Here is an 18417-nt window from a genome sequence, read left to right as displayed (position 1 = left end):
CCCCATGTTTGTGTGGGATTCGCCTCCACTACCCAAAGATGTGCAGGCTAGGTGGATTGGCCACACTAAATTGCCCCTTAATTGGATAAAATCAATTGGGCACTCTAAATTTTTTTTTTTTAAAGCGTCAATCATGAGGACATTTTTAAAAGTATCAATAGCAAACACTGCACGCACTTGAAACCTCTTAATCTTGTGTAAATAAACATTGTGCAATTGATCAGAGAGATCAGAGAGAAAGGCCTGTCAATCAAGCAGTGTTTCCCAGGGCTCAGCTATTTCAACAGTCTAATGGATGCCTGGGCTGTTCTCCAAGCCTCATTGTGTATGCTGTGAATGGACTTGGGACATTTTACTGCCTTAAAGATGCTTTATAAATGGTGCTTGATAAATACAGGTTGTTCATAGAATCAAAGAATCTCTACAGTGCAGAAGGAGGCTTTTTAGCCCATCGGGTCTGCACAAACCCTCCGAAAGAGCACCCTCCCTAAACCCAAACCCCTGCCTTATCCCCATGACCCTGCCTAACCTTTGGACACTAAGGGGAAGTTTAGCATGGCCAATCAACATTAGCTGCACTGTGGGAGGAACTGGAGCACCCGAAGAAAACCCACATAAACTGTGAGAACGTGCAAACTCCACACTCACAGTCGCCCAATGCCAGAATTGAACCCGGGTCTCTGCACCTGTGCCACCATGCTGCTCCAGCATTGTTGTTGAATCTGGTTTTATTGATATATTTTTCTTTGCATATGATGTAGTCGTCTCTGGCAAGGCCAGCATTTATTGCACATCCCTAATCGCCCCAAATTGAGTGGCTTGCTCGGCAATTTCAGAAGACGGTTAAGAGTCAACCACATTGCTGTTGGTCTGAAGTCACAAGTAGGTCAGGCCGGGATGGCAAATTTTCTTCCCCAAAGGGACATGGGTGAATCAGATGGGTTTTTATGACAATCGACAATGGTTTCATGGTTGACTTTCAATCCCAGATTTTTATTGAATTCAAATTTCACCATCTGCCGTGGTGAGATTCGAATTGTGGCCCCCAGAACATTACCCTGGGTCTCTGGATGACTAGACCTGCGAACAATACCACTACGTCACCGCCTCCCTTTATTCCTCGTAGCTGTGGAAGACTGGGTTCCTGGGGCTCCAAGCAACTTTGGGTTAAAGTAAATTTGCGTGAAATATTGTTTGTATCCATTGGATGAAGTACTGCTTAGAATCAGAATGGAACAGCTGATAACATTCTCACTTCTAACTCAGAAGGTTGTGGGTACAAAGCAAACTGTACAATTCAAGCACACAATCTGGGTTGGTACTTCTGTGAATTACTGAAGAAAGGACTCCTGATGAAAGTGTAGTATTAAATGGCGGCCCCATAGAGTGGATGTAAAATATCCTATGGAATTATTTTAAGAAGGTCAGAATATATATCCAGTGTCCTGGCCAACATTCCTAACTTAGTTAATGTAGCAAATTAAATGGATGAGTGGTTATTCACCTTGTTTGCAATTTGCAAATTGACTTCTGTGCCCGTATTTAACTAAACATTGGTAATGAACCAGTTTGAGAGATTCGGAAAATGTGCCAACCTAACACGATTCTTTTTTACGTTTTCAGCTTGGACTGACCATTGCCATTCGTTACAGTCACAGGTAAATCCGCCAAATGCTTTTGAATCTTTGTCTGCACGGGAGAAGGGGAAAAAGAAATCAGATTTCTTAAAGTTGCGGTTTATGTTTTGGAGATGAAAAGGGGAAGTACAAACTGTGCTTTGCTGACTCATTCCTTCCATGTATTAAAATTCTAGCTGTCGCTCAATAGAATGGTCTTCATTTTTATTGCAAGTAATATATTTCCATGACAGGGCAAAGCTTGTGTCTGCAACTGCAGGTTCAGAAACCACCATGGCTAATTTCCTGGCATCCCCAGAAACCCCCTGACAAAGACGGCATAGCTCCCCAAGTGCCCCCCCCCCCTCCCCCCCTTCTACCACCTACACAAGAAAGATCCACTTCCTCGTGGGTGGTTGTGTAACTCCACAAGAACTGAATTTTGCAAAGAGCTTATGATTTTTTTTTCATGTACAGAAGTGTGGTATAATCGCACTGTGAAGCATGAGGTTGTGTAGAAATTTTTAAATAGAAATTTAAAAGCGACCATCCGATCACGAGTGAGTCAAAATGTCTATAAATGAGTAGCAAACTACAGATTTATTTTTTTTAGATGCCTGGCCATCCTTGTCTTCATACGTTGCAAACTTTAGAATAGTTTGTTTTGAGGGGAAATGTTGTTTTGTGTGATGGATGCTTTCTCCATGAATCAGTAAATGTGGTGCTACAGAATATTGCAATGACATGTAGCTGGAATTTGGAATGTGCTGTTCGAGAGCCCGCAGGCAACATTTTGGTCAACTGTCTTTGTATTTTTTTACTTCTTAAATGATTTTGGTGCCAAAATCGGAGGGTGAGGGTGTGCAGAGGAGGTGAACAAATCTATTAAGATGATCAGAGTGGTCAAAAGGTTGTATTGTTCTTACCGTGTGACACACTCCATAAACGCAGCATCCAATCTTTGATCACTTTTTTTTAAACTTTAATAACGATAAGCTTTATTGTCACAAGTGGGTTTACATTAACACTGCAATGAAGTTACTGTGAAAAGCCCCGAGTCGCCACATTCCGGCGCCTGTTCGGGTACACTGAGGAAGAATTCAGAATGTCTATTTCATCTAACAGCATGTCTTTCGGGACTCATGGGAGGAAACCGGAGCACCCGGAGGAAACCCACGCAGGGAGAAGGTGCAGGCTCCGCACAGACAGTGACCCAAGCCGCGAATCAAACCTGGGACCCTGGCGCTTTGAAGCAGCAATGCTAACCACTATGCTACCGTGTCGCCTTGTAGTTCTATCCTCAATTTTTTCAACTTATCCCCATGTCAGCATTTCTGGAAAACTGAATGCGGCTTGAGATCAATGGACTCAGAAAAAGCTATGGGCCTTGATAACATTCTGGCTCTAGTTTTGAAGATACCTTCACCCAAGTTAATCTCTCCCCAGGGTTTTCCAGAGCAGCTTATGACCCTGGCATACACCCAATAATGTATATAAAAGAGATTGTCCACATATTTCCTATCCACAAAAAAAACAGAAAACTCTACCCCGGCCCTATCAAATTACTCCCAACCATTAGAATTGTAATTAAAGAAAAACGGAGAATGATGGAAACACTCAGCAGGTCTGGCAGCATCTGTGGAGAGAGAAACCGAGGTAATGGTTTGAGTTTGTATGACTTTGTCTTCTGAGTAATGAAAGAAATTATTTTTTTTAATAAACATTTTATTGAGGTACTTATGGTTTTAAGAAAACAGTGTAAATACAATTATAAACATAGTGCAAAAGCCGTCTTCCTCCCTCGCAGGTCCCACCTATCTTACACCCTAATCCAAACTAAACCCCAACCCTCCCCCTTCTGCTGACGGTTAATTTTCCCCAAAGAAGTCGATGAATGGCTGCCACCTCCGAACGAACCCTAACAGCGAAAGCTAGCCATGCCCGATGGCCAGGTCTCAGACTTCGGGGGCTTGGAGTCCCTCCAAGCTAATAGTATCCGTCTCCGGGCTACCTGGGAGGCAAAAGCCAGAACGGCTGCCTCTCTCTCCTCCTGGACTATCGGATCTTCAGACACTCCGAAAATCGCCACCTCTGGGCTTGGTGCCACCCTTGGATATGACATCTTCAAACCCCTGCCAGAATCCCCGAAGTTTTGGGCATGCCCAGAACATATGGACATGGTTCGCTGGTCCTCCCGCCCACCTTGCGCACCAACCCCAAAGAACCTGCTCATCCGGGCCACTGTCATGTGAGCCTGGTGAACGACCTTAAACTGTATCAGGCTGAGCCTGGTACATGTTCTGGACGCGTTGACTCTGCTCAGAGACCATCCTCTATCTCTCCTCGTAACTCCTCTTCCCATTTGTGTTTCAGCTCTTCAGTCTGTGTTTCCTCTGACCCCATGAGTTCCTTGTAAATGTCCGAAACCCTCCCCTCTCCCACCCACATTCTGGAAACTACCCTGTCCTGTACCGCCTTTGGTGGTAAGAGCGGGAAGGTTGAGACCTGCCTGCGCAGGAAATCTCGCGCCTGCAAGTACCTAAACTCATTTCCACCCGCCAGTTTGAATTCCTCCTTCAACTCCCTCAGGCTGGGGAAGCTCCCCTCTAAGAGCAGATCTCCCATTCTCTCGATCCCTGCTCTCTGCCATCTCCTGAACCCTCCATCCAGCCAATGAAAGTAATTATTACTACGAACAGGAGTCACATGTTCATTCATAAACTGCTCACCAATGTTCAGTCCGCTTTCTGCCTAGATCAGTTTGCTCTAGACCTCATCTCAGCTTGATCCAAATGTGGACACTTGAGATAAATGCCAGAGGATTTGTCAGAGCAGCTGTATGTCACATCAGGGTCGCATATGGCTGACCAAAACTCCAAGGAGGTTTACTTTGGGGGAAAACCAAGGTGAGTGGAGTTCTAAGAGAAAACATTCCCGGTCATACCTGACAAGGGGAGGATGGCTGTGGTAGTAGTTAGGACGGGACATTACTGAGGTGTGTTTTTTGGGGAAGGAACCTGACCTGCTTCTCAACGACCTATCCTTTATCACAGTGTTTTTAAAAAAAAAAAAATTTCCCGGGACTCAATCAGCCGGCTTTCGCGACCTACCATTATTGCTTACCTTTAATGCAACAGATAAACATGCTTGGTCTGCACAATTTCACTTGCTTTGTCCTTCAATGTTACATTTCTGCTAAGGTCTTCAGCTGACGATTTAAGTTCTCGTTGCATCCTTTGAAAATAATCTTGAGGTCTGTCCTCAAACCTGTCCTGCTTCGTCTCCAAGTGCCTTTGAAATTTTGAGGGTTTTAACCTTTCATTAGCCAGTACTTGCCTGTATTTAACACACAAGGGCTTTGCACCCTGATTTGTATTGTCACAATTAAAGCCATACATCAAGAAATGGGCAGCACGGTAGCACAAGTGGATAGCACAGTGGCTTCACAGAGTCCCAAGTTCGATTCCCGGCTTGGGTCACTGTCTGTGCGGAGTCTGCACGTTCTCACCGTGTCTGCGGGGTTTCCTCCCGGTGCTTTGGTTTCCTCCCACAGTCCAAAGACGTACAGGTTAGGTGGCCATGATAAATTGCCCTGAGTGACCAAAAAGATTAGGAGGGGTTATTGGGTTACAGGGATAGGGTGGAAGTGAGGGCTGAAGTGTGTCGGTGCAGACTCGATGGGCCAAATGGCCTTCTTCTGCACTGTACGTTCTAAATCATCTTTATACTGCTTTGTTCCCGATTTGAATTTCTTCTCATTGGGTTGTTCAGTAGAGGCCCTGGAGCTCTGCACAGAGCTAACACTGGTACTGCTTTGTCCTGCTGTGGACCTTCCTGAGCAGCTTCTCCAGCAGATTCAGTTGTGAAATCCTGTCCTGTTTGTGTCTCTGGCCCTCTCTTCCTTCATAACAAAATAATCCCATCTTCGGTTTTTCACAGTCCTGCAGCTATAGAATGGAGGAATTCCGCCTCCATGATGTTGCGGCCAAAACACGGATGTAAGGGCGCGAGACATCAGTGTACATGCCGGACACGACTCTTCCACCACTTCTGAGGGAAAGACTCCATTGTTTGTATTTAAAGGCCAGTCATGGTCGGCATTCTCCTTTTTTTGACTTTGAAACTTTATTTCCAATATCTGAATTTTCCAAGTTTATGACTTTTTACTACTGACAATGAAAGCAATTTCAGTTGAACATGTGCATTAACACGCAAACTTTGTTTCAAGTATGTTACCATTTCTTTAGAAATGTAAACAAGTACAGAAAAGAGTGCAATTTTGATTTCACCTTACAAACAATGGGCGTGATTTCACTAAAAGGGAACTAAGTCCCTTGTGAGTGCAAATCAGTTCCTGGTTTCCCAGTGCGCTAGCTGTTTTGCTTTAATATGCAGGTTTGCTAAAAAATTGATCCTGCCCACAATGGGCGTGATTTATATTGCAACATCTAATGAGACCACGTTAGATCTCGTGAGGCATTGCAAGCCGGGTAGATCATAGGAATGGGGTCTCCTGGCATTTATAGGCCACGCTGTGCCGCGGCGAGCTTATTTTTGGGTGCAACGTGACTGTTTGATTGCACCCTATGACTTTAGACAGGTTGAAGTAACTTGTCAAACACACACAATGTCACAATATTTCTTACTGGTTCCACTGCTTGGCCCTATCCAAACATCCAAATCATCTCCTCCTCCATTCTCACCAAAAGCACTTACTTCCTGGTTTCCAGCGAGTGGTGACACGAAGTGATGACTGTGTAGGTTTCTTCCAGTGCTGACATCTGTCAGTCATACTGAACTTAATTAACTCAATGCATTCTATGCTCGTTTCGAGCAGGAAACCAACAAACCGTTGTCAACTGCCCCAGCAGCCTCGGACACACCCATACCTACTGTCACAATCTCTGAATTCAGATCGGCCTTCTTGAAAGTGAACCCTCGGAAAGTAACGGGTCCTGACCGAGTGCTGCGCGGGCCAACTGGCGGACATCTTCAACCTGCTGTTTTAGCACAGGGCTAAATCGCTGGCTTTTAAGCCGACCAAGGCAGGCTAGCAGCACGGTTCAATTCCCGTACCAGCCTCCCCGGACAGGCACTGGAATGTGGTGACTAGGGGCTTTTCACGGTAACTCCATTACAAGCCTACTTGTGACAATCAGTGATTTTCATTTCATTTCATTTCTTCCTACTCCATTCCGAGGTTCCCACCTGCTTCAAGAAGACCGCCATCACACCGATGCCAAAGAAGAACCAGGCAACGTGCCTCAACGACTATTGTCCAGTGGCCTTGATGGCTATCATCATGAAGTGCTTCGAAAGGACTTCCTGACCCAATTTGCGCGCAGCAAGCTATTACAAACAACAATGTGACAATGAAAATCTGTGGTGCTGATGAATATTGGCCATGGTGTTGGGGATAACTCCTGCTTTTCTTAGAAGCAGTGCAATATGTTGTCCATCTTCCTCTTCTATTCCTCCCCAACTTTCCTCTGAAGGGCAGACATGTCACCCATTCCAGCCTTCACCATGTTAATGCCCAAACTGAAATTTATGACGTGTGCCAGCCAGCTGCCTTAATCCACCAGCAACCTATTCTCAACTGAATAAAAATTAGTGTCTCCATAAGCGCCTTTAATGTTGAACAAATTCCAGAGTGCTTCATAGCAGTGTAATCAGACAAAAATACATTTGGCGCCAAAGAAGATAGTGGGAGGGATGACTAAAAACATGGTCTAACCTATCTTCCCTCATCACCATCACTAACTTTGTGCTCACCTCTTTGTGAACTCCCTATTCAAATTCACTCACTCTGCTTTCCATCCTTCACGCAAAGCGAAGGCCTACCCATTGCAAGAATTTGTAACTGCAACTCCTTTGCATTTGCAAAACCAAACCCCCCCCCCCCCAACCCCACACACACACACAAAGGCAAATTGTGACCCTAGTATCTTGGGGTAGAACTGCTGAGTTAAAAATGTATCTGCTGGTGTTTGTTTTATTGCGTTTAGATGTACAAGTACATTGGTCCAAATCGCCCTTCGGCTTGCATCAAATAATGCCAAAGTTTGAGCCTCTAATTTACTCTGGTAAATACTTTCCTAGTGGTGTGAGAAGACATGACTGAAATAGAGCACTGCATTTTAGGTTGCTTACCGTGGAAAATATTTAATGTGGCAATAGGGTGCATAATCCACCTACGGCTTTGTTGCTCGTGGGTTTTGAGGTAATTCCCTCGTGAAATATTTTCCATGTGCAGCAACCTATTTTTTTTTGATTAGCCGATATACATGTTGGGTGCATGTTCGTGAAAAGTATCTCGATCTGTTGTGTCCTTGGCTTGTCCAATTCAAAATAAAACATTTTTGAAATGCAGAATAATTTCATTTGATTAGCAGAGTCCAGAGTAACTATGTACGTTTATCTTTGTATTTTCTTGCATTGCATGTGAGTTTTTATTGCGGAGTTTTGCTGCTGTTCCTAACTTTATGATCTAAAAGTTTGCGATTGTCTTTATCACTTCATTTACAATAACAAAGTGATCCCACACGTTCTCCCAGGCACAAGGTGTTGCTGCTAATCTCTAACGAGGTGAGAGACTTGTTTGCCGTGAGATGACATAGATAAAGTTGCTTTTGACAATTTTGGCTTTTAAATGTTTTGTTTTTCTGCGCTCCAGATGTGCATTTATTTTCTAAAATGACCTTTGGACAGGAAAATTGTCGGCTAAATATAGATTTTACATTTTCTGTTTCATCAGTATGCATGCAAGTCTCATCACTGTTAATTTTTGTTTTCAAAGTAAAGAATGGCAGTGAAATCTTTACCAGGAAGCTGCCATAAAGTCACAGATGAATCCTGGTCTCCTGGGTGGGTAGAAATGAAGTGGTCAGCCTTGGTTCAGGGGTAGCACTCTTGCCTCTGAGACAGGAGGTCATACATTGGAGGCACACTCCAGGCCTTGGAGGAGATCATCTGGGTTGGCGCTCTTGGAGGACTTTCTCAGCGATAGGAAGTATATCATTCAGGGAAATGTGTCTCAGAAGTTTTCCAGCTTTGGACAAGAGGGAAGTAGCTCAACGGTTTCCACAGCATGATTTATCTCCCCATATTTTTCAAGATTGTTGCAGTTTTCACATCCTCGATTCATCGTCTTGACTAAAGCATTTGACTCGGTAAATCGTGAGGCTCTGTGGATTGTTCTCTGAATTAACCTCCGAAGAAGGAGCAAGAGTAAATCATTCAGTCACTGAAGCCTGCCCTACCATTGAATAAGATGGTGGACGATCTGATGGTAACCGCAAATCCTCATCCTACCCACCATCAATTACTGTAGAACCATAGAATTCCTATAATGCATGTGGTAGTCTGGTTAGAGGTTTTACGGTACCTAGTAATGCTGGAACACCATTGGTGGATAATGCATGTTGTCTATTGGTCGAGACTGTATGGTAGCTCCGCCCTGCAAGGCGGGGTATAAGAGTCCTTTCTGTACCTGAGCTGCTGGGGGAAACATCTAGCTTAGTAAAGCCTTCAGTTGTACTACAACCTTGCTTTTGTAGTCATTGATTGTGCATCAATGCAGAAGGAGGTCATTTGGCCCATTGAGTCTGCACCAACCCTCTCTCTGAAAGAGCACCCTACCTAAGCTCACTCTTCTGCCCTATCCCACCTAATCTGCAAATCCCTGGACACCGAGGGGCAATTTATCATGGCCAATCCTCCTAACCTGCACATCTTTGGACTGTGGGAGGAAACTGGAGCACCCGGAGGAAACCCGCGCAGACAAGGGGAGAATGTGGAAACTCCACACAGGCAGTCACCTAAGGCCGGAATTGAACCCGGGTTATTGGCGCTCTGAGGCAGCAGTGCTAACCACTGTGCCACCGTGTCACCACACGCACCACCTCTTTGTTTACCAAGAATCTATCCACCGCTGCCTTAAAAATATTCAAGGACTCTGCTTCCTCCACCTTTTCAGGAAAGCAGTTTCAAAGACTCATGATGCTATGAGTGGAAACAATTTACCTAATCTCTGTTTTAAATGGCCGACCCCTTATTTTTAAATGGTGACTCCTAGTTCTAGATTCTCGCACTAGAAAAATCGTCCTCTCCACATCCGCCCTGTCAAACCGCTCAGGATCTTGTACGTTTCGATCAAGTCATCTCTTACTCTTGTAAACTCCAGGGGATCTAAGCCCAGCCTATCCAACAAGTCCTTGATGGTGATTTGACTACAACTGTCTTTAGTGGAAGATTTGAAACGGATGTCTTTAAATTCAGACCCAGTCCAGCAAGGCTATATGTAATAGCCCCCATAATATTTACCATCTACCTCTCGGTGACTATTCGCCTCGTGAAAGACCAACTGCTCTCTGGTACCAGTATTAAATATCATCCAAATGGAAAACTCTTTATCCTCCATCACCATCATTCCAAAACTAAATTGAACACCATAGATATGCAAGATCTACATTATATCAAGTGACTGCGGTGTCCGTGTCCACTCTGCACCAGATTTGCAACTTGCCCTCGCTCTCTTCAATTCTGCACAAAAGAGGCTCTGTTTATTCTTGAATGTTGTCAAAACAAAACTCTTATCAACCCAGATCTGGTCAGCCAACTATTCCACCTCCAATATATATTGAAGGAGAATCTCTGGAATATGTTAAGCACTTCCCATAACTTGGCCTCCACCTCTCGCAAAAATTCATCATTGATGAGGAGATCCAACACATTCTGGCGGGAAAGTGGAGCTGAGTCCACCAAAGATCAGCCATGATCTCATTGAATGGCGGAGTAGGCTTGAAGGGCCAGATGGCCTACTCCTGCTCCTAGTTCTTATTTTCTTATGTTCGTATACACCAGAGCAGCTGTGCCAGGTCACCCTTCGACAAACTATGCTTGTTTAACAACAAAGACCCCTGCAAGTCGACAAAAACGTCTTTAGCATACAGAGCGGTTGTCCTCACCACACCTCTGTATCACAGGAAGATCTGGAATGTGTATCAGTGGCTCATAAGAGTGCCAGAGAAATTCCATTGACAATGCTTACACCCTCTGCTGTCAAACAGAACTTACTCAGCAATAACCTGCTCACGGAAACTCAGTTTGAGCTCCGCCAGGTTCATGCCACTCCTGACCTCATTACCTTGGTTGAAACATGGACAAAAGAGCTGAATGCCAGAGGTGAGGTGAGAGCGACTGCCCTTGACATCAAGGCAACATTTGACTGAATGTGGCCTCAAAACTCCAAAACAGCAAAACTGGAGTCAGTGGAATTGAGGGGGAAACAGTCTGCATGGTACTGTCATACCTAACTCAAAGGAACATTGTTGCGGTGATTGGAGGTCAATCATCTCGGCTCCAGAACATCACCGCAGGAGTTCCTCAGGGTAGTGTCCAAGACCCAACCATCTTCAACTACTTCATCAATGACCTCCCTTCCATCATAAGGTCAGCAGTGGGAAAGTTTGCTAAATGTTCTACTGCAGATCCTGAGGTGTAATGTTTAGTATTGTCGACGGCGACTCAAACACTGAAGCAGTTTGTGTCGAAATTCAGCAAGACCTGGACAATATCTAGGTTTAGACTGACAAGTGGCAGGTAATATTTATATCACTCAAGTGCCAGGCAATGGTCATTTTCAACAAGAGAGAATCTAACCATTGGCCCTTGATATTCAATAGTATTATCATTGCTGAATCCCCCACAATGAACACATTGATCAGAAACTGAACGGGACTAGCTATATTAATGCTGTGGCTACCAGGGCAGGTCAAAGATCTTACAGCAAGTAAATCATATCCTGATGACAACCCCCACCCCAGGCACAAATCAGGGGCGAAATCCTCCCCTACCCAGCGGGGCGGGGGGTCCCGGCGTACCGGAATGGCGGCAACCACTCCGGCGCCGTCCTCCCCAAAGGTGCGGAGAATCCGCACCTTTAGGGGCTAGGCCCGCGCCAGAGTGGCTCCCGCTCCACCGACTGGAGGCAATGGTCTTTGATGCTATGCCAGCCAACGTCGGGGCTGGCCAAAAGGCCTTTACCGGCCGGCGTGAGTCCGCGCCTGCGCCGGAGTGTCAGCGGCCGCTGACGTCACCACCGGCGCATGCGCGGTAGGGGGGGTTCTCTTTCGCCTCCGCCATGGTGGAGGTCGTGGCGGCGGCGGAAGAAAATGAGTGCCCCCACGGCACTGGCCCGCCCGCCAATTGGTGGACCCCGATTGCAGGCCGGGCCACCGTGGGGGCACCCGGGGTCTGATCGCCCCCCCCCCCCCAGCAAAGGACCCCGGGGGGGGGGCCCGCTCGCGCCGCCAATCTCGCCGGCACAGAGGTGGTTTAAACCACGCTGGCGGGATTGGCCTGTCAGCGGCGGGACTTCGGCCCATCGCGGGCCGGAGAATCGCCGTGGGGGGCACGCCGATCGGCGGGGCGTGATTCCTGCTCCCGCCGATTCCCGGGTGGCGGAGAATTCCGGCCACGGCGGGGTTGGGATTTACGCCAGCCCTGGGCGATTCCCCGACCCTGCGGGGGATCGGAGAATTCCGTCCCAGGTGTGTGATGGAATGTTCTCCACTTTCCTGGATGAGTGCAACTTCAGTTACACTCACGAAACTCACCATCCAGGACAATGCAGCCCGCTTGATTGCTCCTCCTTCCATAAGCATTCACTCCCTCCACCATTACGAACAGTGGCACCCATGTGTACTAACTACAAGATACACTGCAGTAACTCACCAAGGTTCTTTCAGCAGCACCTTCCAAACCCACAGTACCATCGAGAAGGACAAAGGCAGCAGATATCTGGGAACAACATCACCTGGAGGTTCCCCTCCAAGTCACTCCCCACCCCTATTCCTTCACTGTCTCTGGGTCCAAATCTAGGAACTCCCTCCCTGACAGCACAGTGGATGTACCTGCACCTCAGGATATGCAGCAGTTCAAGAAGGCAACTCACCACCACCTTCTCAAGGGCAATTAGGGAATGGACAGTACATGCTGATCTAGCCAGCGATGCCCACATCCCGCAAATACATTTTAATGAAATTTGATGGGAGGACTGTCGAACAACAAACGCTAGTGTCCTTCTTGAAGCCAGGTCCACAGGCATTTGGCAAAACTCCCACAAAATTAACTTCAGCAGAGGGGATACTGTGGTGGATGGCCGAAAACTATCGTCCTCACCAAGTTCTGTTTTCTCAACTGTCAAACAGCCAACATTCCAGGGAAGGACAAATAAAATGTTTCAAAGACACTCTGAAGCGCAGCAGCATTGATGTTGTCTGGCAGCCAGCTCTTTCCAGTTAGCCTGTCCAGCAAGTGAGTCGATAGGGTATAGGGGTAGACAGGAAAGCAGAGTTGAGACCATTTTCAGATGAGCCATGATCTTATCAAATGATGGAGCAGGCCAAGGGCTGAATGGCCTACTCCTGCTTCTAATTCATATGTTTGTATGTAAGTTGCATCAAACTTTTTTGACTTCCAGCACCTTAACGATGAGGCAGTGTAGAGGCAGAGAAGGAAAGAAATTGAAGTAAATGCTGCTCCACATACCCAAAGCTCTGCTGGTCGAGAATTGGCCTGTTCAGTCACATGAAGACTCGTGGCAGAAAGTCGAGACCCTGAGTAGACATCAAACCTTGAATTGAGGGACAGCTGACAATGAGACTAACACAGCAGTACTGAAGGAGCACAGCAACACTAGAGCAGACAACTTAACTCATCCTTCAGGTAGATGTGAAAGATCCCATGGCACTATACTGCAAAGAGACGGAGTTCTGTGTCCTGGCCAACATTTATTGCCCAACTAATGAAAAAAAAGCAAGATGGATGGTTATTTTTCTCATCGAGAATTGAGACTTTCCCAAGTGAAAATTTAGCTGTCATGTTTTCCTACGTTACGGCAGTGGTTGTACTTCAAAGATACTTTTATTGGTCATGAAGTGCTTTGGAGTGTTTTTCAGTCAAGAAAAGTTGCGGTATAAACAAATTCATTCTACCTTGTCGATCATAACCACCTGAAGTACATTAGAGTCCCAGAAAAGTAGGGCCAGAGGACGTGGGTGTGAATGAAAGAAAAGGCCAATCGAAAGGGAATGTTGGCATGAATGTGGCTCCCGCATGTTAACATGGGCGAATCTGAAAGAGAAAGGAATTAAAGTTGGCATGAATTTCTTCAATGCATAGGGCAACCAATAGTAGGAACAATTAACTTGGTAGGGTGTGGAGATGAAAACATGGTTGTTCAGTGTACAAAAGGCAAAATACTGTTGATGTTGGCAATCTCTTCAAGCATTCTTACATACTGCAGATGCTTGAAATCTGTATCCATTATGCAATTGGCTCTAATAATGGTGCAAGAGAAATAATCTTACCAGGCTAGTAGCCTATTTTCATTGACTTTTTGTATGTTAAATTTATGCCACGTGTTAATAGTTTTCTGTATTGCTCCACACATCGTGAGGAAATTAGCTTGTTCCCACTTGGGTGAAAGCAGCTTCAGCAGAGCTCCTCTGGCTAAAAATCTTCTCAAGAAAGAGCTTTCATTGGAAACCTGTTGAGTCTGTTTAGAAACGGGCAAAGTCAAGTCTAGCCCATCAATTAACCTGCAGTTTTGTCATCCTTTACATTTATGTAAATACATACACATGGTGTTGATGGCTGAACTCACCGGGCTTCAACGTCTGGTTAAGCTTTATTCTTTCCATGAGGACACAGCATGTTGTAACGTGCAAACATTGGATTCCGATGAATTCCGGTTCTTCTTGAGACACTGGCACAGAAATTTGCTTGGGCCTCATTTTGTGCTGGGATGGATGTCATCAGTGGTGTTCGTTCCCTTGGTTGGTCGTACCATTCTACACAGAGCGAGAAACCTTCCATCTGGAAGATCAGCAGTCATGAGCTAACATGGACAATTTTTCATCAGACCCTGGCTTGAATATTGTTCTAAAGCTTAGTTGTGCTGAACTCCCATGATTTAATGCTGGAAAGCAGCGTCATTTGCACTCGAAGTCCATATCTAAAATACCAGGATGAAGCTTCCTGAAATACATCTGCTGCAGTAGAACTGTTTCCCCAGTTCCCCCTTGTTTCTCACGAAGAAGCCTCCAAAATAAATAAGCAGTATTAAGTGCTCCAATTAAGAGATCACCCATTGGAAATTTCCCACACCTGCCCATTGTGTGTAGAATTCAAAGACAGTACAGGTTGAGCACGCCTTATTCGAAATTCAAAAAACTCTCAAATCCACACTTTTTTCTCCGAGCACCGAAATCATGTTTCTAGGGGGGAAAAAAATAACGTGGTGTTCACCCGGGATCCGCGAGCAATGGAACTCCTCACAAACTATGCCAACACAGGTATTCCGAAATTCAAACAATTCCGGAATCCGAGACCCTCTCGGCCCCAAGCTTTCAAAATAAGGGATGCTCAAACCTGTATCAAATAAAATTCGGTGAACCTGGGATGCTCAGACAAGTGTTATAGCTTTGGGAAATGTGCGATTTATCTGTTCAAAACAAATACACAACAAGAACAATTTCTCCCAAGTTTTCTGGCTCTTGGCCGTCACTGAGATTTCTACCCTCGCCACATCGGCCTCTACTTGTAGCTTGTTTTTATTTGAACAAATGAAACAGTATCTGTGACTTCAGTTAGAGGAAAACCGGTTGATATAGTTGTATCAACAGTCTGTGCGTGCATTTGTCCAGCTGTCGTGCAGAAATGTAGGTTGAACGCATTCTCCTGTCAATGATGAAATATTTACAATGAATCTTTGCTGTCAGGTTCGATTTTAATTTTCCTCAGAATTTCATCACTCTCCTCCCTTTTCCCCCTTACTGATTCCTCAACACATTTATCCAGTGAGCGGTTGAACAGTTCACACAAGGAATGCAATGGGATCAGTACTTTGTCAGAGCTTTGTTAACTAATCTCTGGCAATAGCTGTACTGTGATTTGCCTCAGTGCCACTGAGTTGCATGCCTCTGGTGCTATTCGGTGCTATTCCCCTCCCTGCTGGGGGTGCATATGTGTCTACATCAGGCGAGGGGGGACACTGTGCTCTTGACTGATACTGACTGCTGCGTATCGCCAATGAAGGGTCACCACTTGGGTGAGATCTGCAGGGGGTGCAGAGGCAGCCCATGTGCATAATAATAATAATCACTTATTGTCACAAGTAGGCTTCAATGAAGTTACTGTGAAAAGCCCCTAGTCGCCACATTCCAGCACCTGTTTGGGGAGGCTGGAATTGAACCTGCGCTGCTGGTCTTGTTCTGCATTACAAGCCAGCTGTCTTAGCCCACTCTGCTAAACCAGCCCCTGTTGCTCTTCCCCAATAAGTGCTGAATGCCTGCAGGGGTGGATGAGTGAAAGCACTGGAGAAGGAAACAAAATATCTGCTGGATGAGAAGTCTTGAACTTTCATTGGATAGTGTGCATGCAAATTTCATGTAATAGTCGTGTTAATTGCAATACAATGTATTTATTTAATTAAAATATATCTGAAGGGTGTGCACTCCAAACAGAAAACCCCCCAATTAGCTAAGAACATTTAGTTTCCACTTGGGTGATGTGTGGGTGGTGTGACAAACAAAAGCTGAGGCAACCTTTGATGTAGACTATCAGCTTTAGCACCTTCCATCTGTTCTTGGGGAACTTTTTTTTTCTTCCATTAACAACTTATTTCCTCCCCAATTCTACGTTTTCCTAACTCTATCTGGTGATGCCCAAAGGTCTCTGCAAGCTGACCTTTTAATCTGGTGCATTTTTAAAATAAATACTGTTTTACACATTGGTGTGCATTCTAAACCTTTTTCAGAAAGCTTCACTCCCATAGATCGCCCATATCGGGTTATCACATTTTGACAAAACAGGACTAGGTTTCAGGCGCAGGAATTCTGTTTTTTTTTCCTCTCTTTTATTGCCTGCATTTTTTTAAAACATGGGGCGCAATTCTCCGCACTCACGAAATTCGTTAAGCCCGCAATGCCGGAGTTCACGGCCGTGGCATACTAGCCCCGACCGGGGACCAGAATCGATTCCCGGTCGGGGAGGGGGAGGCTGGCGTCAAACCCGCCCGGTTTTGATGCCAGCCTTACGATTTCTCCCTGTCTGGGAGAATCGCGCCCATGTTTTTTTTAAATGGACGGCACGGTAGCATAGTGGTTAGCACAGTTGCTGCACGGCGTCAGGGTTCCAGGTTCGATTCCCGGCTTGGATCACTGTCTGTGCGGAGTCTGCACATTCTTCCTGTGTCTGCGTGGGATTCCTCCGGATGCTCCGGTTTCCTCCCAGAAGTCCCCAAAGACGTGCTGTTAGGTGAATTGGACATTCTAAATTCTCCCTCCGTGTACCCGAACAGGTGCCGTAATGTGACGACTGTAGGCTTTTCACAGTAACTTAATTGCAGTATTAATGTAAGCCTACTTGTGACAATAAAGATTATTATTTTATTTTTGAGACCAACTGTTCGAGTTATTTATTTAGCATTTGCTACAAAAAGGAGGAAAGCAAGTTGCCTTGTTGCTATTGAAGTGTCTAAACTGGTATTTGTGCACCACAGGGCAAAGAAAGTAAAGACTTGAGCACTTCTCTTTTGCTCAAGCTCCATTTGAAATGTCGATATCAAGTCTTAAGATGACATTGCAGAACAATTAACCTTAACTGAACAAATCAAATTCTATTTTAATTGCATGGGATCTTTTTAACCATGTTTGGGAAATTTCATTTTGTGATTCTATCCATTCATCTATGAAAGCTAGTGACCTTACCTTTGGGTGCACGGTGGTCCTGGAAATTATCTGGCTTCTTTATTTCATGGAAGGGACCATATCGGTCATCTTGCCATGAATAGGTGAGGACCACTGGCATGCGTGCAGAAATAAAGCACATTGTGTGCCTTGAGTGCCTTACTTATACTGGATCTTATTGAGCTGCCGTTTATTTATAGGAAGTATCAGGCCTGAAACTGTTTATCTCAAAGCCCAGAAATGACACACTATACCAACCGGGTAGTGAAGTTAATTAAGTTGTCCTCTCCTGGAACTGATCTGCGACTACCTCTTTTTAGCTCTTGGTCTGGAGTAGACGAAGAGTGATTGGGAGGTCTCGGGTTTGGGGATTCCCCACCTTGCATCACGCCATTCTGTGACACTTCTATGCCATGTGTTTTTACTACTTTACCTGCTTGTTTTATTAATGAATGCTATTTTCTGATTGGGTGTGAAGCTGTGAATTTATGCATTCAACAGTTTGGAGTTGGTGCTGAAGCCCCATGTCTCCAGTCGGTGGAATTACCATTCACTGAGATTTAATTGTGTCCGTTCAGTGTTCAGAAGAGTGGAAGAAATTTATTCACTCATTGGATGGGCTTGAACTTAGAATGGGCTCAAGCTAGCATTTGTTGTTTGTCTTGTGACCAACCAGTGCCTCTTTGGCTCGGGAGGGTGAAGAGTTAGATGGGGTATCACTGCACACGGGACAATGCACAGTGGTCCACATCACCCTGAAAGATTGAAACTGAGGCAGCTCTTTGTGGCACGTTTGGCAGTCCAGTGCCTGGGCTATGCAGTACTCCATATAAATGGTTGATGCCAAGCTCTCTTGTCAACGGGACGTGCTCACTCAGCTCGAAATAACTGCCGATTAAAGTTCTGATGGGTCGGGCAATGCTAGCTGGATAAGCAGGGAGAAGCAGTGCCTATCAAACTCCAGCCGGACCTTTGCATGCCCCTCAGCCTTCAGGGAAGGAGATTTGCCATCCTTACCTGACCTAGCCTGCAGTGACTTCAGATCC

The 18417-nt window shown here is 45.5% G+C and overlaps 1 protein-coding gene across 3 annotated transcripts in view; it reads left to right on the top strand.

Annotated features, from left to right (window-relative positions):
• The window catches only part of acoxl (acyl-CoA oxidase-like), a 531095-nt gene that overhangs the window by 114129 nt on the left and 398549 nt on the right, over positions 1-18417 (top strand). For all 3 annotated transcript variants that reach the window (XM_038799111.1, XM_038799113.1, XM_038799112.1), the window contains exon 10: positions 1624-1658. In XM_038799111.1, the coding sequence (XP_038655039.1) occupies positions 1624-1658 (35 nt within the window). The remainder of the gene's footprint in view (positions 1-1623; positions 1659-18417) is intronic.

Source organism: Scyliorhinus canicula, chromosome 6 (genome assembly GCF_902713615.1).
Source record: "Scyliorhinus canicula chromosome 6, sScyCan1.1, whole genome shotgun sequence".
Taxonomy (NCBI): domain Eukaryota; kingdom Metazoa; phylum Chordata; class Chondrichthyes; order Carcharhiniformes; family Scyliorhinidae; genus Scyliorhinus; species Scyliorhinus canicula.
The sequence above is the reverse complement of the archived record's forward strand: the minus strand, read 5'-3'. Positions and strand labels throughout refer to the sequence as shown.